General features: G+C 41.0%; 1 protein-coding gene across 2 annotated transcripts in view; it reads right to left on the reverse strand.

Moving 5' to 3' along the window:
• Positions 1 to 625: 625 nt before the first annotated feature.
• MTX2 (metaxin 2) overlaps positions 626 to 15992 on the reverse strand; it is a 269812-nt gene continuing 254445 nt past the window's right edge. For both annotated transcript variants that reach the window (XM_089690455.1, XM_089690456.1), the window contains 2 exons: positions 11018 to 11094; positions 626 to 1010 (listed from right to left, as the gene is read on the reverse strand). In XM_089690455.1, the coding sequence (XP_089546581.1) occupies positions 800 to 1010; positions 11018 to 11094 (288 nt within the window). In that variant the 3' untranslated portion in view covers positions 626 to 799. The remainder of the gene's footprint in view (positions 1011 to 11017; positions 11095 to 15992) is intronic.

A 15992-nucleotide genomic window follows, 5' to 3' on the forward strand; every position in this document is an offset into this window, starting at 1 on the left:
TTGGCCCAGACATATACTTTATCCCAGCAGACAGACCTCCCAAGACATACAGAAATTCCATCTATGCGCAGTATGTGCTGAAGTAGGAAAATCCAGTTACTGCGGATTCTCATGACATGGGCAGGTCTGGATGGCGATTACTTGTGTGAGAACATTCAGATTAAAAGGAAAAGGGTGCTGGACACAGCAGGCCTGATGCAAACCTCTCCAAAAGATACAAAGGAATAAACACCAAATGGCTTTGTTTCAAAGGAAATAGCCTAAGCAATAATAATAATATACAATATTTAAGCAAAACTCAACAGGGAAAAAAGAGAATTTGGTTACTTAACTGGATTAACTTTACACTCTCATCTTTGGAATGCTAATCTGTTACAGGGGATAATCACCTTGTAAACACACAGATTTTCAGAGTCCATCCTTGTTAAGCCCCTAAAACAGTAGTTTAACTAGCCCTACTGCATCATGTAACTAGCATTTGGGGACTGTGATCCCTGGAGTGTAATGCAAATGAGCTGTCCTTTGTTCTTCTGCTGTTGGGAATTAAAGCCACTGTTTGCTACATCTGTATAGGTCTTGGTCAGAGGCTTGGGGTAAGATCAAAAAGAAGGAAGTGTACTCTTCATTCAGATGTCTTACATTTATTATGATGCAGATACAGTCTCCTTCTAAGGGTGCTTTGTGCCATGTGAAGGGTCAGTCACTGTATGCACATAGTAAATTCTACAAAACATTTTTATTCTCATTCCCATAATGCCCCCTCCCAAAAAAAAAAATCCACAAAAACATAAGAGAAACTCTAAGGCAGTGTTGGACCTTTGGACAATCTCGTAGAAGACCCAGTGGAACTGTCCCTGTCATGGTCTTCAAAATAGTTTTGCTCAATTCTTCGGCAGAAAGCAATCAAGTTGCTGTAATTCTTGACTTTTTCACGGAGTTCATCATTAGTCAGCTGAGTGGTGAGGATTGTGAACAGATGTCCGAATACCAGAGCATCCAGCTCAGTGGGTCTACAGGAATAGACAAGAAACAGATCAGTGCAGTGTTCAAGGCAAAAACCATCTGTGACTTCTATTAATGAGGCTAAAACACGTAACATAAATTCTGCAAATGTTTCCGATCAGATTAACTCCTTTCACGACTATGGGCTTGCCACTGATTAATTTGGCAAACAATGCTGGAGTGGAAAGGTTTGGAATTGTCCAGATGATGATCGTAGGTCTATGAATACCTTTTTTTGTGTGTATGCTAAATTTACAGGATAACTGCTTGCTCTTTTCACATCATGTAAAAAACATAACATAAATATGTATAATATTTATTGGACATCACCCCCCTTAAGGTGCCTATAGGCAAAAATTAATAATTTAACCGTTTAAGGCCCCTTTCGCATAGGTGGACCCCACCAGCAGATCCGCCTGCTCAGCGGGGGGGATCTGTCCACTGATCCCCTCTAGGCAGGCACATGACAGGTCCGTGTCCACTCCGCTTCTGCTGTGCTTCCCTCTATGGACAGTCCATGTACATCCGACTATCATCTGATCTGATCCACTAGACAGACAATGAACTGTTCCCCATCTGACTTTTTTTAGCAGATCTGATCGGATCAGAAGCAGGAAAGTGTAAAACAGACACATGTCTGTTTACATATGCTGTTCCATGGAGGGCCCGATCGGTCCGTCTGAAAAATGGAAAGGGGGACATGATCGGTCCACCTGTGTGAAAGGGTCCTAATGTATATTAGTTGCCTGTATAGGCTCATCTAGGGGAACAATGACTGGTCAGGTTGAAAAATCTTAATTTTGCTATCGTTTTTTCCCAACAAACTGGTGCCACAGTTGTCTGCAGCATGCCTGCACCTGCTCGGCTTTATAAGCCGAAACACAAATGGTTGCTTGAGATGACTGTTCTTGTTAGGGAAGGGCTGGTTGGCAAAGAGGTCTGTAGGCAATCAGACTGTGTCTACACTTCCAGCCACACTATCTAAAGACATCTTCATACATATACTTAATGTATTAATTTCAGGTACTTATATAGCGCTGCCAATTTATGCAGCACTTTACATATATTCTGTTCATTCACATCAGTCCCTAGCCCTCAAAGAGTTTACAATTTAAGGTCCCTAACTCACATTCATACATACATTTACTAGGGCCAATGTATTAGGCTCTGTATTATTAGGCTGTACGAGTGTTATAAAACAGCAGTTCTGGATGCACAGTGAACCAAAGGGAATGATTTGCATGGATCTGGCCACTATCCTGAAATAGAAAATAAGCCTCACTGGATTTAAGTTAGAAGTTAAGGTTCCACTGTAATTTACAATGGTTTAGTAGGGGACTCTTTACCATGACCTGTCTGCCTGTTCTTTTCCACACTTTATTTGTCTAATTACCACCCCGGTACAAAATATTATCTCAACATATTGTCATCCATTTTTACTGAATAGTATTGTTTACACAAACATCAGTGATTCTAAAGGATTCATGGCATGAAAACCTATAATAATCACTTGGAAAGAACCAAAAGATGGAGGACATAGTTTCTGTTATCATTCATCCCTAAGCATACTAACAATATAAAATATATTATACTATAGAACAGACAGTAGTGGGTAGCCAGGCATGAAGGAACAACTCTGTCAGACCCTGAGACATTTCCATCTTCAGCAAGCCCCTAAATACAAAAGGTAGTGTCAGGCTACTGTTTGCATTTAGGACTACGGAGAAAGAAGCTAAAGGCCTGCAAGAGAAACCTATGGCACTGGCCTATCATCGGGAAAAAAAGTAAAGTAATCAGACAATGTTTTCCCCCCATAAAAACTTAGCGCTTATGACATCTAAAGGTATGCCACTTTACCATCTGACAAGCCAGTTTTTCCACATAGCAGGAGACTGTCACTTTGCCCATGGACACCCTATGATTTGCATAAATGACTAAAGCTGACCATACACATTGATGTTCCCTGTTCAGTCTGCAGGTTGAAGTGAAAACATCTAACAAAATCCTCTATCCACGCTACACAGCATGAATGAACAAATCTCCTGCTGTAGCTCTTGTATTTTGACAGCCGACCCGCCAGCTGTCAAAATATTTGAAGAGCAGCAGCATTCGACTGTATGCAGGCGCTGCTCAGCTGACAATTTTTATCCTGGCTCCTTCGATTTTTTTCAATCAAGGGATTTTGGGCAAGAGGCAGTTGACAAGAACACCCACTGATGAACTGGTCTAAATTTTAACAGTCTATGGCCAGCTTTAATGGCAGCAAGCGAGGCTCCAAATTTTAAAGTGTAACGTGCAATAATTGGGTTGGTTGCACAAAGATGGTTTTTGGCTTGTTGTAAAATCCCTCGGCAAGCTCCTCCAACCCTGAACTGTATTTAAAGCAAGAAGTAAAGCACATTTTGTCACTGTGCTAGTTCTGCTTGCTGCATTTTTGTTGCAATTCTCTATAATTTGCTATTCAAGTAATCTGAATGTGTTCTTAAAAAATAGATCACAATGCATCTAAAGCAGTTTGACATTTTAAAATATAGATATGTTGGAGATAGTAGCTAATATAGGATACTTATTTAACCACCAAAAAATTAGAGCGATACTTATCAGATTTTGTCATGTGTTCATAAACTATTTCTCATCACATCCGCAAGTTAGCATAGTTTTTGATGGGTGTCCTCGCCGTGACCAGTAGATTGACCAGTGCCAACTGTTTCTCACCCTTTCAGCCAGTAGGACAAACTAGATAAAATGCCTGTCCCTTCCCAAAGTCCCCTACAGCTTGTGTGCATAACAAAACTTAGTAAGAAAAGACGAATGCACTTCAAACACTCCCTGACATCCCTCCTGGGCTTTTCATGTGTCTAGAATTCCTTGCAAAGTGAGAATAGGAACTACATAGTGATGGCCGTGAGATCCATTTCTGTTGTGTTAATGGCTAAACAAATGGTAATAAACATCACTGCAAAATCAAAGAGAAGTGGTGGCCCTGTGAATGACAGCACTTCCACCTGAAAGCCCTGAATGCTGCGACCTTGTCACTCAGGAAGATGTCAAGTCACAAGGAGTAGGGTAAGGTATACGGTTATCTCCTGCCATATTACAGAAGATATAGTGCTGTGAAAAAGTATTTGCCCCATTCCTGGTTTTTTTTTGCATATTTATTACACTTAAATGATTCAGATCATCAAACAAATTTTAATATTACACAAAGATAACCCAAATAAATACAAAATGCAGTTTTTAAATGACGCCTTCATTTTTTAAGGGAAAAAAAGCTGCCCAAACCTGCCTGGCCCTGTGTGAAAAAGTAATTGCCCCCTAAACACAAGAACTGGTTGTGCCACCCTTGGCGGCAACAACTGCAATCAAGCGTTTGCGATAACTGGCAATTCAGTCTTTCACATCACTGTGGAGGAATTCTGACCCATTCTTCTTTGCAGAATTGTTTTCATTCAGCCTCGTTGGAGGGTTTTCAAGCTTGAACAGCCTGTTTAGGTCATGCCACAGCATCTCAGTCAAATTAAAGTTCGAACTTTGACTAGGCCACTCCAAAAAAAATATTTTTTTTGAGCCAGAGGTGAACTTGGGTTATTTACCAGGACAATGATATGAAACACACCAAGTGTGCATGAGCTTGAGGTCACAAACTGATGGGCAGGCATTCTCCTTCAAGATTTTCTGGTAGAGCACAGAAAATCATGTAGAGCACCATGTTTGACTATTGGCATGATTTTCTTTTTTATGAAATGCTGTTAGTTTTACGTCAGATGTAATGGGGGGGACACACCTTCCAAAAAGTAAAAAAGTTGACTCATCAGTCTACAGAATATCTGCCCAAAAGTCTTGGGGATAATCAAGATGTTTTTCTGCAAACTGTGAGACAAGCCTTTGTGTTCTGTTTGGTCAGCAGTGGCTTTCGCCTTGGAACTCTCCTATGGATGCCATTCTTGCCCAGTTTCTTTCTTATTGTTGAATCATGAACTGACCTTCAGTTCTGAGGCCTGCAGTTCTTTAGATGTTGTTCTGGGTTCTTTTATGACCTCCCGGATGAGTTGCCGTTGTGCTCTTGGAGTAATTTTGGTAGGCTGGCCACTCCTGGGAAGGTTCACCACTGTTCCAAGTTTTCTCCATTTGTGGATAATGGCTCTTACCATGGTTTGCTGGAGTGCCACAGCCTTAGAAATGGCTTTGTGACCCTTTCCAGACTGATACATGTTAATTTTTTGTTTCTCATCAGTTCTTGAATTTCTTTAGATTGTGGCATGATGTGTTGCTTTTTTAGATCTTTTTTAGCATGCTTCACTTTGTCAGACAGCTTTACTTTAAGTGATTTCTTGATTCAACAGGTCTGACACTAATCAGGCCTGGGTGTGGCAAGTGAAATTTAACTCAGCTTTCTAGCAAATGTATTTAATTACAGTTCATTCATTTTAACAAGGGGGATGGTCAATTACCTTTTCACATAGGGCCAGACAGCTTTTTATGGTTAATAAAATAAATCATAATTTAAAAACTGCATTTTGTATTTACTTTGGTTATCTTTGTGTAATATTAAAATTTGTTTAATGATCTGAATCATTTAAGTGTGACAAATACGCAAAGAAATATAAAATCAGGAAGGAGCAAATACTTTTTCACAGCACTTTAATACGTACATCACGCCAGCTGAAAAGAGAAACTCCAGTTTTTCACCTCGGAAATAGACACTAAAGGCGTCTGCTATGTGCAACTATATTTCAACAGCCCTTTATAAAAGTTATCTTCATATAATTGTGCATTACCAATTTTGCATAGTTCTCTTGATTTGTATATTTACATAAAAATGGATCTCAGATTTTCCTGCATCGACTGTTTATTCCTATAAGATTGCTGTGAGTTGAACTGTGTACTGAAATCAGTTAGTATGTTTTTCAGCAATTATAGCATACACAGCGCACCCATCACATAAATTTGAAAGGGTGGAGATGCAAGAAGGACCTGTGAAAGTGAAGAAGCCAAAAAAAAAGTCCAGAAAAAAAATTAAGTGAGTGTGGTGTTTATTTGTCTCTCCTCATGTGAGGGTTTCCTCTCCGAGTCCATACTCCAGCTCAAAGTCTGTGCTCATGCCTCTTTTAAATACAATAACCATAGACTATTACTAGCAGAGGTATGCCTATTCATGTAATGGTAAAAAGGACAGAAGATGGAAAAATTATGTAGAAAAATACTAAAAATTCACCCCACATCAACACTCTTATTTTAGTGTTATGTTTTTTCATTTAGCTCACAGTTTCCCTGGAAATATCCCAGGGTCTCCATCCCTGGCTCATCAGCATATTCTACCTGGAAATCTCTATATGCCCCTCTGCCAGTCTGACAGTGCATTGCAAATACCACCATACTAGAACCCCAGCACAGCACACAGTGGGGTTTATTTACTAAAGCTGGAGAGTGCAAAATCAGGCTCACTTTTGCATAGACACTAATCAGCTTCTAACCCTAGCTTGTTCAACTAAGCTTTAGCAATAAAACCTGGAAGCTGATCTCTATGCAGGACTGAGCCTGATTTTGCATTCTCCAGCTTTATTAAATAAACCCCAGTGTTCCTGGAAATGTCTAGCGTCTCCGTTACTGACCTAGCAATGCAAAATACTTGGCTCAATCTCAGTATTGTAGTGTTCCCAGGAAAATATCTTCCTCACAGCCATGATTAATCTAAAAATGCCCACCCCAGTCCCAGCTCAGGGAAAGCAAGAGTAAGTGGGTCAACCTCAACTGACAGTCTCTTCCATGTATAGCTATCTTTAGATTTGCTAAAATTTGACAATAAATGCTTACAAGCATGAGTATAAACTTTCAAAAGTGGCCCATGTATTACCAGCCTGATGCAATGTGAATTAATTATGTGCAGAATAAACACAGTGTGTATAACTCCTTGTTGATCAGTTTATACTTTAAAAACTGCCATATGGATTATGTTATATTATAGACTTAATGGGATCAAGAGCTAGATAAGAGCATCATAACGACTTCTAAATTGCTCACAACACGTGTTTTCCATATGGAAAGCTGCCATGCTAGGTAGATATAGTAGAGAATGCCATTCCTTTAAGCTAGCTTAAGGGGTTACATCAACAAAGACAAATTTGAAAAAAATATTAATAACCACATATGAAAGGTTTCATCCACTGTGTCTAAGCATAATTAAGATATTATGACTTTGTGCATTTGTATAACGGAGCTATGACAGCCTAAGAACTTTCCGGAGCTTGCAAATCTCTGCATGTCACACTGAGGGAGATTTATTAAGCAGCATACAAACAGGACCAGGTGCATATCTTGTGCAAACCAAGCTGCCTCTCATTTACAATAGGAGCTTTCTGCATCTGAGAACCCATCGCTGCAATTCTGGGCAGCTGGCAGAGAGAGTTTTGCAAAGATGTACACTGGATGTATCATTGAATGATGGTTTTCTGCTTAACACATGCAAAACTACTGTATATGATCATCAGAATCTATACATGGGGCCACTGCTACCGAGTTAGGCTGAGATGACGTGTTCTTCCTTATACAGAGTCATATAAATGTGTGATAGGGCCCCATATCAAAACAGTTAGGGGGTTCCCTTACAATTAATTGTCCATCTCAAAAGCAATATATCTATGATACAGAGTAAGACATTTACAGAAACTATGAAGGTTTTTAAACCGCTAACTTAATGTACTGTATATGCTCAATGATTTTACTGTCTTCTTAAATAACTGTGTAACCCGACTTTTCTGGGTCCTTTACCAGCCACAGGATCTGCTGGGGTATAGTTACACCCTTGTTCTTGTATCAAATCACAACAAACTAAATTTTTGCAATCTCTGCTACTTAGAACTGATGCTGAATTTACAGATGAAGGACAAGATTTAACTAAGTAAATATCATGCTGAAAATATGAGCATTACCCATTGTATCTGGGCTTCTGCACTTCTTTGCTCCCTGCGATGTAAAATACTGTCAACTTGTATAAGTTCTTGGTTCATGGGGGCACCATATAAGTGCAACTGGGTTTCAAGCAGTTGAAAAGATTTTACTAGACAGATTAAAGAGTCTGATGTGACAGCACAGAGACATTGAGCAACATATGTAACAGCGAGATAGATTTTAAAAATGATAATTCATTAGATCTAAATTTGTTAAAAGGTCCTCAGTTCATTGGAATTCGATCATGCACTTGTGACACTCCATCTTCAGCTTCACTTTAACAGACAGAAACAACTGAGTTCTGTCTGTAACACAATTTTTATTTGCACTAACATACAAATTTCAGGACAAGCTTTCCCTGAAAATTGTATGTTAGTGCAAAAAAAAAAAAAAAAAAAAAGTATCATGGACAGTACTCATTTGTTTCTGTTGCAAGTTCACTATTACAGCTACAATCACATTGGCATTTCTTGTAGTTTTCATTGAACTATATGAGGCTCACAACTGTAGTATAGACAGGGGACTAGATTTGGTGACGAAAATAAGTGATTAGGAAATGTCCCGTTCAGCTATGTACTCTGTAGTTATCAGGGGTCAATGGTCTCTACAAAGAGCATCATATCAACTCCATCACCTTGTGACAAATGGAGCCAAATGGCCCACTGTTGGAGATGTAAAGCTGAAAGTATGTATACACTTATGCAGGGTACACATTAAAAGATTTTTTTTTTTGTTCAACTCAAGGTGCTGAAAAAAAAACCAAAAAAAAAACACCTTACATTTCTCCATACTAACGCAAGCAATGTTAGTGTGGTGATCTCCCCCACTGAACTATTGTGTTCTGACATGGGGAACTGCAAAAGCTGGGCTCCCCCCCCACACCAGAATACACTGATCAGTGCTCACAGCCATCAGCTGTCAGTGTTGATCGGATACTGGTTTTCCAGCATGCCCATATGACAGAAGCTGGTCATGAGGCCAGCTTCTGTCTGACAGGGGATCTGTACACATGGACAGAAAGTCAGCCGGTTCCTGGAGAACTGACCGTATTCAGCTAATTTTCAGTCATTGTGTACCCAGCCTTCGTTTACTGGAAACTTGGTATCTCAATACAACAGGCTGTACCCACTTCACTGGGTATTAAACTGTATATCCACCTCCTCATATTTACAGAAAGTTACCATAGTCTAGGCAAACAGACATTCTAAAGTTTGACAGCAGTAAATTTACTGGAAAGCAACAAGACAATGAAACCTGTTGGCATTGCAGAAAACTCCCAAAATATTTGTAGTTGGGAATGGTCACATGCACTGTAGTGTATTAGCTCTAGACATACAGGAGGTGGTAGGATTTTACAGATAATATTTCTCATTAAAAGAGTGAAAGTTCTTTCTGTCCTCATATCTTTCTATTTTTATAACAAGCGATCTCTAAAGTGCATGTAAACTCTAATAATACATTTACCGTATTTTTCGCTCCATAAGACGCACTTTTTTCCCCCCAAAAAAGGGGGGGAAATGTCAGTGCGTCTTATGGAGCGAATATAAAGCGGCCGGTCCGGTATTTCTGCCGCCACCATGTCAGAATACCGGGCCGGCCGCTCAGCTGTTCTCTCCTGCAGGGCCTTACCTGTTCCTCACTCCAGTGCTGCACAGTCTTCCCGCGCTGGCTTCTGTGACAGCCGGGTGCCCACTGCGCATGTGCTGCGCTTTGTGAATGATCCGGTGTCTTCTGGGACACATGACAGGTCCCAGAAGGCGCCGGGCCATTCACAAAGCGCAGCGCTTCTCGCGCATGCGCAGTGGGCACCCGGCTGTCACAGAAGCCGGCCCGGGAAGAAGGAAGGAAGGACAACTCCGCGGAAGTGGGAGCGGGTACCTGTCAAATTCAGGTACCTGTTCCCTCTCCCTCCCCAAAGGTCAGCAGTCTCTGGTCATCCCCTGCACTGTCTGCAGTCTCTGGTCATCCCCTGCACTGTGTCCGCAGTCTCTGGTCATCCCCTGCACTGTGTCCGCAGTCTCTGGTCATCCCCTGCACTGTGTCCGCAGTCTCTGGTCATCCCCTGCACTGTGTCCGCAGTCTCTGGTCATCCCCTGCACTGTGTCCGCAGTCTCTGGTCATCCCCTGCACTGTGTCCGCAGTCTCTGGTCATCCCCTGCACTGTGTCCGCAGTCTCTGGTCATCTCCTGCACTGTGTCCGCAGTCTCTGGTCATCTCCTGTACTGTGTCCGCAGTCTCTGGTCATCCCCTGTACTGTGTCCGCAGTCTCTGGTCATCTCCTGTACTGTGCCCGCAGTCTCTGGTCATCTCCTGTACTATGTCTGCAGTCTCTGGTCATCCCCTGTACTGTGTCTGCAGTCCATTGGTTCAGAATATTTTTTTTTTCTTGTTTTTCCCCTCTAAAACCTAGGTGCGTCTTATGGTCAGGTGCATCTTATGGAGCGAAAAATACGGTATCTTCTTTGCTCCTTATGGTTTGTTCAATATATCAGTGAAAGGAATTTGTTATACCGGTTTGACAAGCGCACAAAAAACATGCTGTTTATACAGCCAGCAATTTTGTGAGAAGACAACTTCATGTGCGCTCTTCCTCTGTGGACAGTTAGCATTTTTCACAGCTATCTCTGACTACAACATCCCTTCCTCCCTATGTTATGGGGAGGAGGAGGTGTTATATAGTTATAACATATTCTGCAAAGAGCTGCGCAAACAGTTGGTGCTATATAAATCCTGTATAATAATATATTAACATACTCCCTTACTAGAGTGACAACACTGCTCCTCCTAGATACAATTGTCATCCTACGACAAGACATGTGCTACCTCACTAGGTACAAATAAAGAACAAAGCCACCTGATCCAAGGACTGGTAAGCTGAAATATATTGAATATTTGTGGTTTGGTTTTTTTTTTTAAAGTTTTTTACAGTGCAAGATGAGGTTGGATTTTTGGCAGGTTTTTATTGCTCTTCTAACACTTTAAAGAAAGTTTTGGCTGCAGTCAGGCTTTTGGTGCATGATGAATAGTACAAAATACAGACACAGATATTTCAAATCAAATGACTTACTGTTTATTAAAGAAATAGAGCTGGGTTCCTAATCTCTGTGATAAGGCCTGGCAGCACTGATCTACATCCTCATAAACCTGAAAGAACACATTAAAACACACAATTATTCACTTTAAAAGAACAGAGCCCCTTTAACACTTAAACATTTGCTATTGGCCTAGCCGTTCTAATTTAAAGAGACCCCATCCCCAAAACAAATACTTCATGAAAAGTATTCACATAACTTAAAAAGTGCAGCTAATATGTTTTATGTGGGTTATTTACCTGTAAAAGCCTCAATTGTGTAGACATCCAAAAGTCCTGAGACTGATGCTGGGTGCAGGTGGCGCACACACCTAGTGCATTATCCAAGGTTTATTGTAGGAATGAAATAATAAAAACATACTCACAGTTGAAGCATGTATCTAAAAAGCATAGAAAAATGACTATGGCCACAACGGCAGGCAAGGTGTTCTCACTGTCAGTGCGGTCAAATGGCTGACGCGTTTCGGGGACGAATCCATTTCCTCAGAGCTGATGACCAACCTCTGATGCTGATGTATGATGTATGGACAGAAAGAGCCTCGCTGTTGAGGCTCTTTCTCTCCATACATCAGCATCAGAGGTTGGTCATCAGCTCTGAGGAAAGGGATTCGTCCCCAAAACGCGTCAGTCATTTGACCGCACTGACAGTGAGAACACCTTGCCCGCCGTTGTAGCCATTGTCATTTTTCTATGCTTTTTAGATACATGCTTCGTCTGTGAGTATGTTTTTATTATTTCATTCCTACAATAAACCTTGGATAATGCACTAGGTGTGTGCGCCACCTGTTTTCTCTCTATCCAGTGGCTGATTTCCCCGTCTGAGGAGGGCTGCACCCCTGGAACATTTCCTTTGGTTGTCGCTGTCCTGGTACCCTTGGCTTTCCTTTTGGCTGTGCATATCCTGAGGCGCTGGAGAGTACATATGATGCTGGGTGCAGCCTTTTTAGAAGTGATGTCAGTAGGCTGACAGCCGGATCGATGTACTTAAACTTACACACAGGAGGTATTTATGACCAGCCTAATGCAGGCCATAGACGGGTCATTTATCGGCACGAAAAACCGTCCGATAATCACGCCATTAGTGGGGCCAGCCCGTCGGCCGTTTTTCGCGGATCTCCTCATTTATTTTATTGGTCATGCTGGAAAATTCGCAAAAAACGGCTGTTTTTTGTGGACATGGGTTGCAGCATCGGCAACGGGGCCGACACAGATTTTTCGTTTATCGGCCGCCCGTCTATGGCCTGCCTAAGTGACCCAAATTACTGGAGGCATTGGATCAGTATGACAGGTTGGCAACTTACAAGCACAGGTAAGCAACTTACAAGCACAGGTAAGCAATAGCAGCCTACATACTTCCTTCTATACAGGTATACATTTTTCCATTTTGCAAATGTTCAGTTAATAAACTAGACGGAAAGTCAGAGTAAACTTTTTTCTTTTTAAGGCACTAGAAAGGAAATGACTTTATATAAAAAAGAACCACGCACATAAGCAAGGTAAATTGGGGTCTAGGGTCTTGTTGCTAGGCAGTTTGTGAAATCAGTCTATTTTGAAAGCCTTTATCAGATAAAACAAAGTGGAGATAACAGATCATGGCCTTGAGGTGTACAAGAACCAGACATGTATATGTCTCTTCATCTGCCTCCAACAAAACGCACTGAATTCCTCTGTTTAGCGACTGCAGAAAAATAAAACATCTCTACTTTCAGTTATTTAGTCTAGCAGAACAAAACGCTAAAATGCTGCAGAAATTTGAATGATAGAGATAAACGTTGTCACTATCCACAGTATATGCATGTAGGGGATCTACCTAGGTATGTCAGCTTAACAAATATGTTACTGATAGCGATCACCGTGTCACCTGGATAATTAAGCATACATTTCTTCATCTGAAAGCAACACACGACAAGAATTATTGATGTTCTGTCTTGTCATTTCGCCACACATAGGTGTAAAATACCTGAAATGCTTTTTAGTTTGAATGTATACATGCTTGAAAAAAAAAAACATATAAAAGGACATAAAACAATTTTACTAAAAGCGAGCACCGCCCCAACAGGGCTTACAGGCTGAATATATAACAAACGACACCCAAAAACTCTAGGCCTCATGGACATTGGGTGTTTGCCCAGCTCTTCTGAATGCCTTTTCTCCTGGCAGGAGAAAAGCAGCATTATTATTATACAGGATTTATATAGCGCCAGCAGTTTGCTCAGCGCTTTACAATATAACGAGAGACAATACAGCAACAATACAGTTCAATACAAGAGGGTTAGGAGGGCCCTGCTCCTTGGAGCTTACAATCTAAGAGGGAGGGGCTGGTGGTACAAAGGTAATAACTGTGGGGGATGGACTGGTAGGAGGAATAGAAGATTCCATTAAGCCCTTGTTCACACCAGTGGGATTTGTCAGTGCCAGTGCGATGTGATATGACAGTTCCAAATCACATGACATGTTGCACCTTATTGTCGGCAATGGAACTGTTCAATCGGTGTGACTGACTTTGCGATGACGCACTGATTTGAAAAAACAGTTCCTGCACTTTTTTTTTGCAATTTCAGGTGCAACTTGCATAAACATCTGTGAATTAAGTCGCACGGATGTCAGCCAAGTCGCACCTGAAATTGCACTGACCTGTGGCTTTGAAACCGTGCGACATCAAGTGAAGTTGCACAATTTCAAAGTCAGATTCAGTGTGAACCAGGGCTAAAAACGTATCTAAAGTCACATATTGCAAATGGGATTAGGTGCCCCAGGTATTTAGGCTTTCATTCATTTTATTGGCCAGAATATTAACCATTTCCAGAAGGTATCCCCTTCATGACCAGGGCATTTTTTGCTATTCGGTACTGCACTACTTTAACTGGCAACTGCACGGTCATGCAACACTGTTCCCTCATGAACTTGATATAATTTCTTTTTTCCACACAAATAGAGCTTTCTTTTAGTGGTATTTGATCACCACTGGGTTTTTTATTTTTACTATATAAAAGAAAAAATACCAAATATTTTGCAAAAAAAACCCCAAATTTTCTATATTCTGTTATAAAATATATCCGATAAAAAAAAAATTTAAAAATAAAAATGTCTTCATAAATTTAGGCCAACATGTATTCTGCTGCATGTCTTTTGTAAAAAAAAAACCAATAAGTGTATATTAACTGGTTTGTGTAAAAGTTATAGTGCGTACAAACAATGGTAGAAATACTGGAATTTTTTTTATACCAGAAATGACGGTGATCAGCAACTTATAGTGGGACTGTGATAGTGCGGTGGGCAATCTGACACCAACTGACGCTGGGTGGGAACTGACCAAATGACACAAATATCTCCAGTGATACTAATTCAGTGTCACTGAATTCACTAATGACACTGGCTGGAAAAGGGTTAACATTTAGGTGCAATCAAGGGTTAACTGTGTGCCTAACCATGTTTATTGTGTGGAATATGTGCTGCTTTTACTACTAGATGTGACAGTTTTATATTTGCAGGGGGAAAAAATTGCCACATCTCTGCTCTCCATTCAGAGCCCTGTGTTGTATGTCAACATATAGCTCTGAACTGTCATTCACAAAGCCGATCAGTGGGTCCCGGCCATAAATCACTGGGACCTGCTGATCGGCTTGTGCTGTAGCAAATGATCGCACAGAAGGCACGGTGTATGCACATGCCTCCTACCCGGAAATGCCAGATCACATACATGTGTGTGATCTAGCACAGTGGGGCTGCTCTGCTGCAGTAAAACTATGGAAGGTGGTCCTTAAGTAGTTCAGTTATTATGCCCATTCAAATGAATGAATTCTCAAATGCCAAACACGCTTAGGAGCAGTCAGAATTTTTTTCTGCCAAAACATTTATCTCCTGAATGTTTTTTTTTATGCCTCTAAACGCCTGCAAATGCCTGTGTGCAAAGATAAATAGGTTTAAAATAGAGGGGCATTTAGAAGCAGAAAAAAAAAAAAACCTGTCAAACACCCTTTAAAATGGCATTTTTTACACCAGTGAGCATGAGGGCCTTAAAATCTTTAGAAAAGTTAAACGGTTGTGTTGGAACATTTTCTATCCTATAATATACTAAGAATTATCCTAGGGCTTGGGAAAAAAACATCACCTGATCTGAACGTAATGAATACATCAGAGGGGCTTCAAAAAATATGAGGGTAGTGCAACTGGAGCTCTTAGCGGTGAACAGTGTAGACAGACCAGCTTAGTGTGCCCTATGACCATGTCTATGATATGCCTAGGGCACATATGTTGCATAGGAAGCATTAAAGCTGAACTCCAGATAAAAAAAAGTCCTCCTTTTAAGTGGAGCTGTCCCCACATTGCAAGAGTTAAATGCTCCTTTAGCCTAGGGATGGTAAGAGCACTTTTACTTACCTGAACTTCTGCACTCCTGGCAAATGTTGTTTTGCACCAACAGTGAAGTCGTCATGTCCAATGCAGGTCATTGATCCCTGCATCAGCCTTGATGACATCAGAGGACCTAGATAGCTGGAGTACAGGGAAGAAGAGGCAGCAGGGACCAGTCTAGCAGTGTGTGGGAGCCGCAAGTGTAGGATTACCTAAGTAAAGTAAACCTGCTGTACTCTGTCAAAAGGCATAAACAAGCAGATATCCCTTGCAGGACAGGGACAGCCCCATGGCAAGGGAGGACTTGTTCATTTTCTGGAGTTCAGGTGACATTACATGGCAGAATGAGGACTTTACAAGTAGTGGTCTTTTTAGTGACAAGGATATGCACAGTGAGTGAAAGTGGTTAGCATCTAATGGTTTTCTGCACAAGAGCCCCTTGAAGTCTATAACCCCCCCGCTCTACGAGCCCAGAATGCAATCCTTCTTGTACAATGTATACATAATAGAGTAAGTGTGTATGTGTGTGTAGCACAAAAGTAATCTGTCAGTAGTTTAGGTCATTTTTCAATAAAGCAAAGTACGGGGGGGGGCTCTC

The sequence above is a fragment of the Staurois parvus genome, unplaced genomic scaffold (genome assembly GCF_062004578.1).
Source record: "Staurois parvus isolate SC_StPar_1 unplaced genomic scaffold, SC_StPar_1.0 ptg000530l, whole genome shotgun sequence".
Lineage (NCBI taxonomy): Eukaryota > Metazoa > Chordata > Amphibia > Anura > Ranidae > Staurois > Staurois parvus.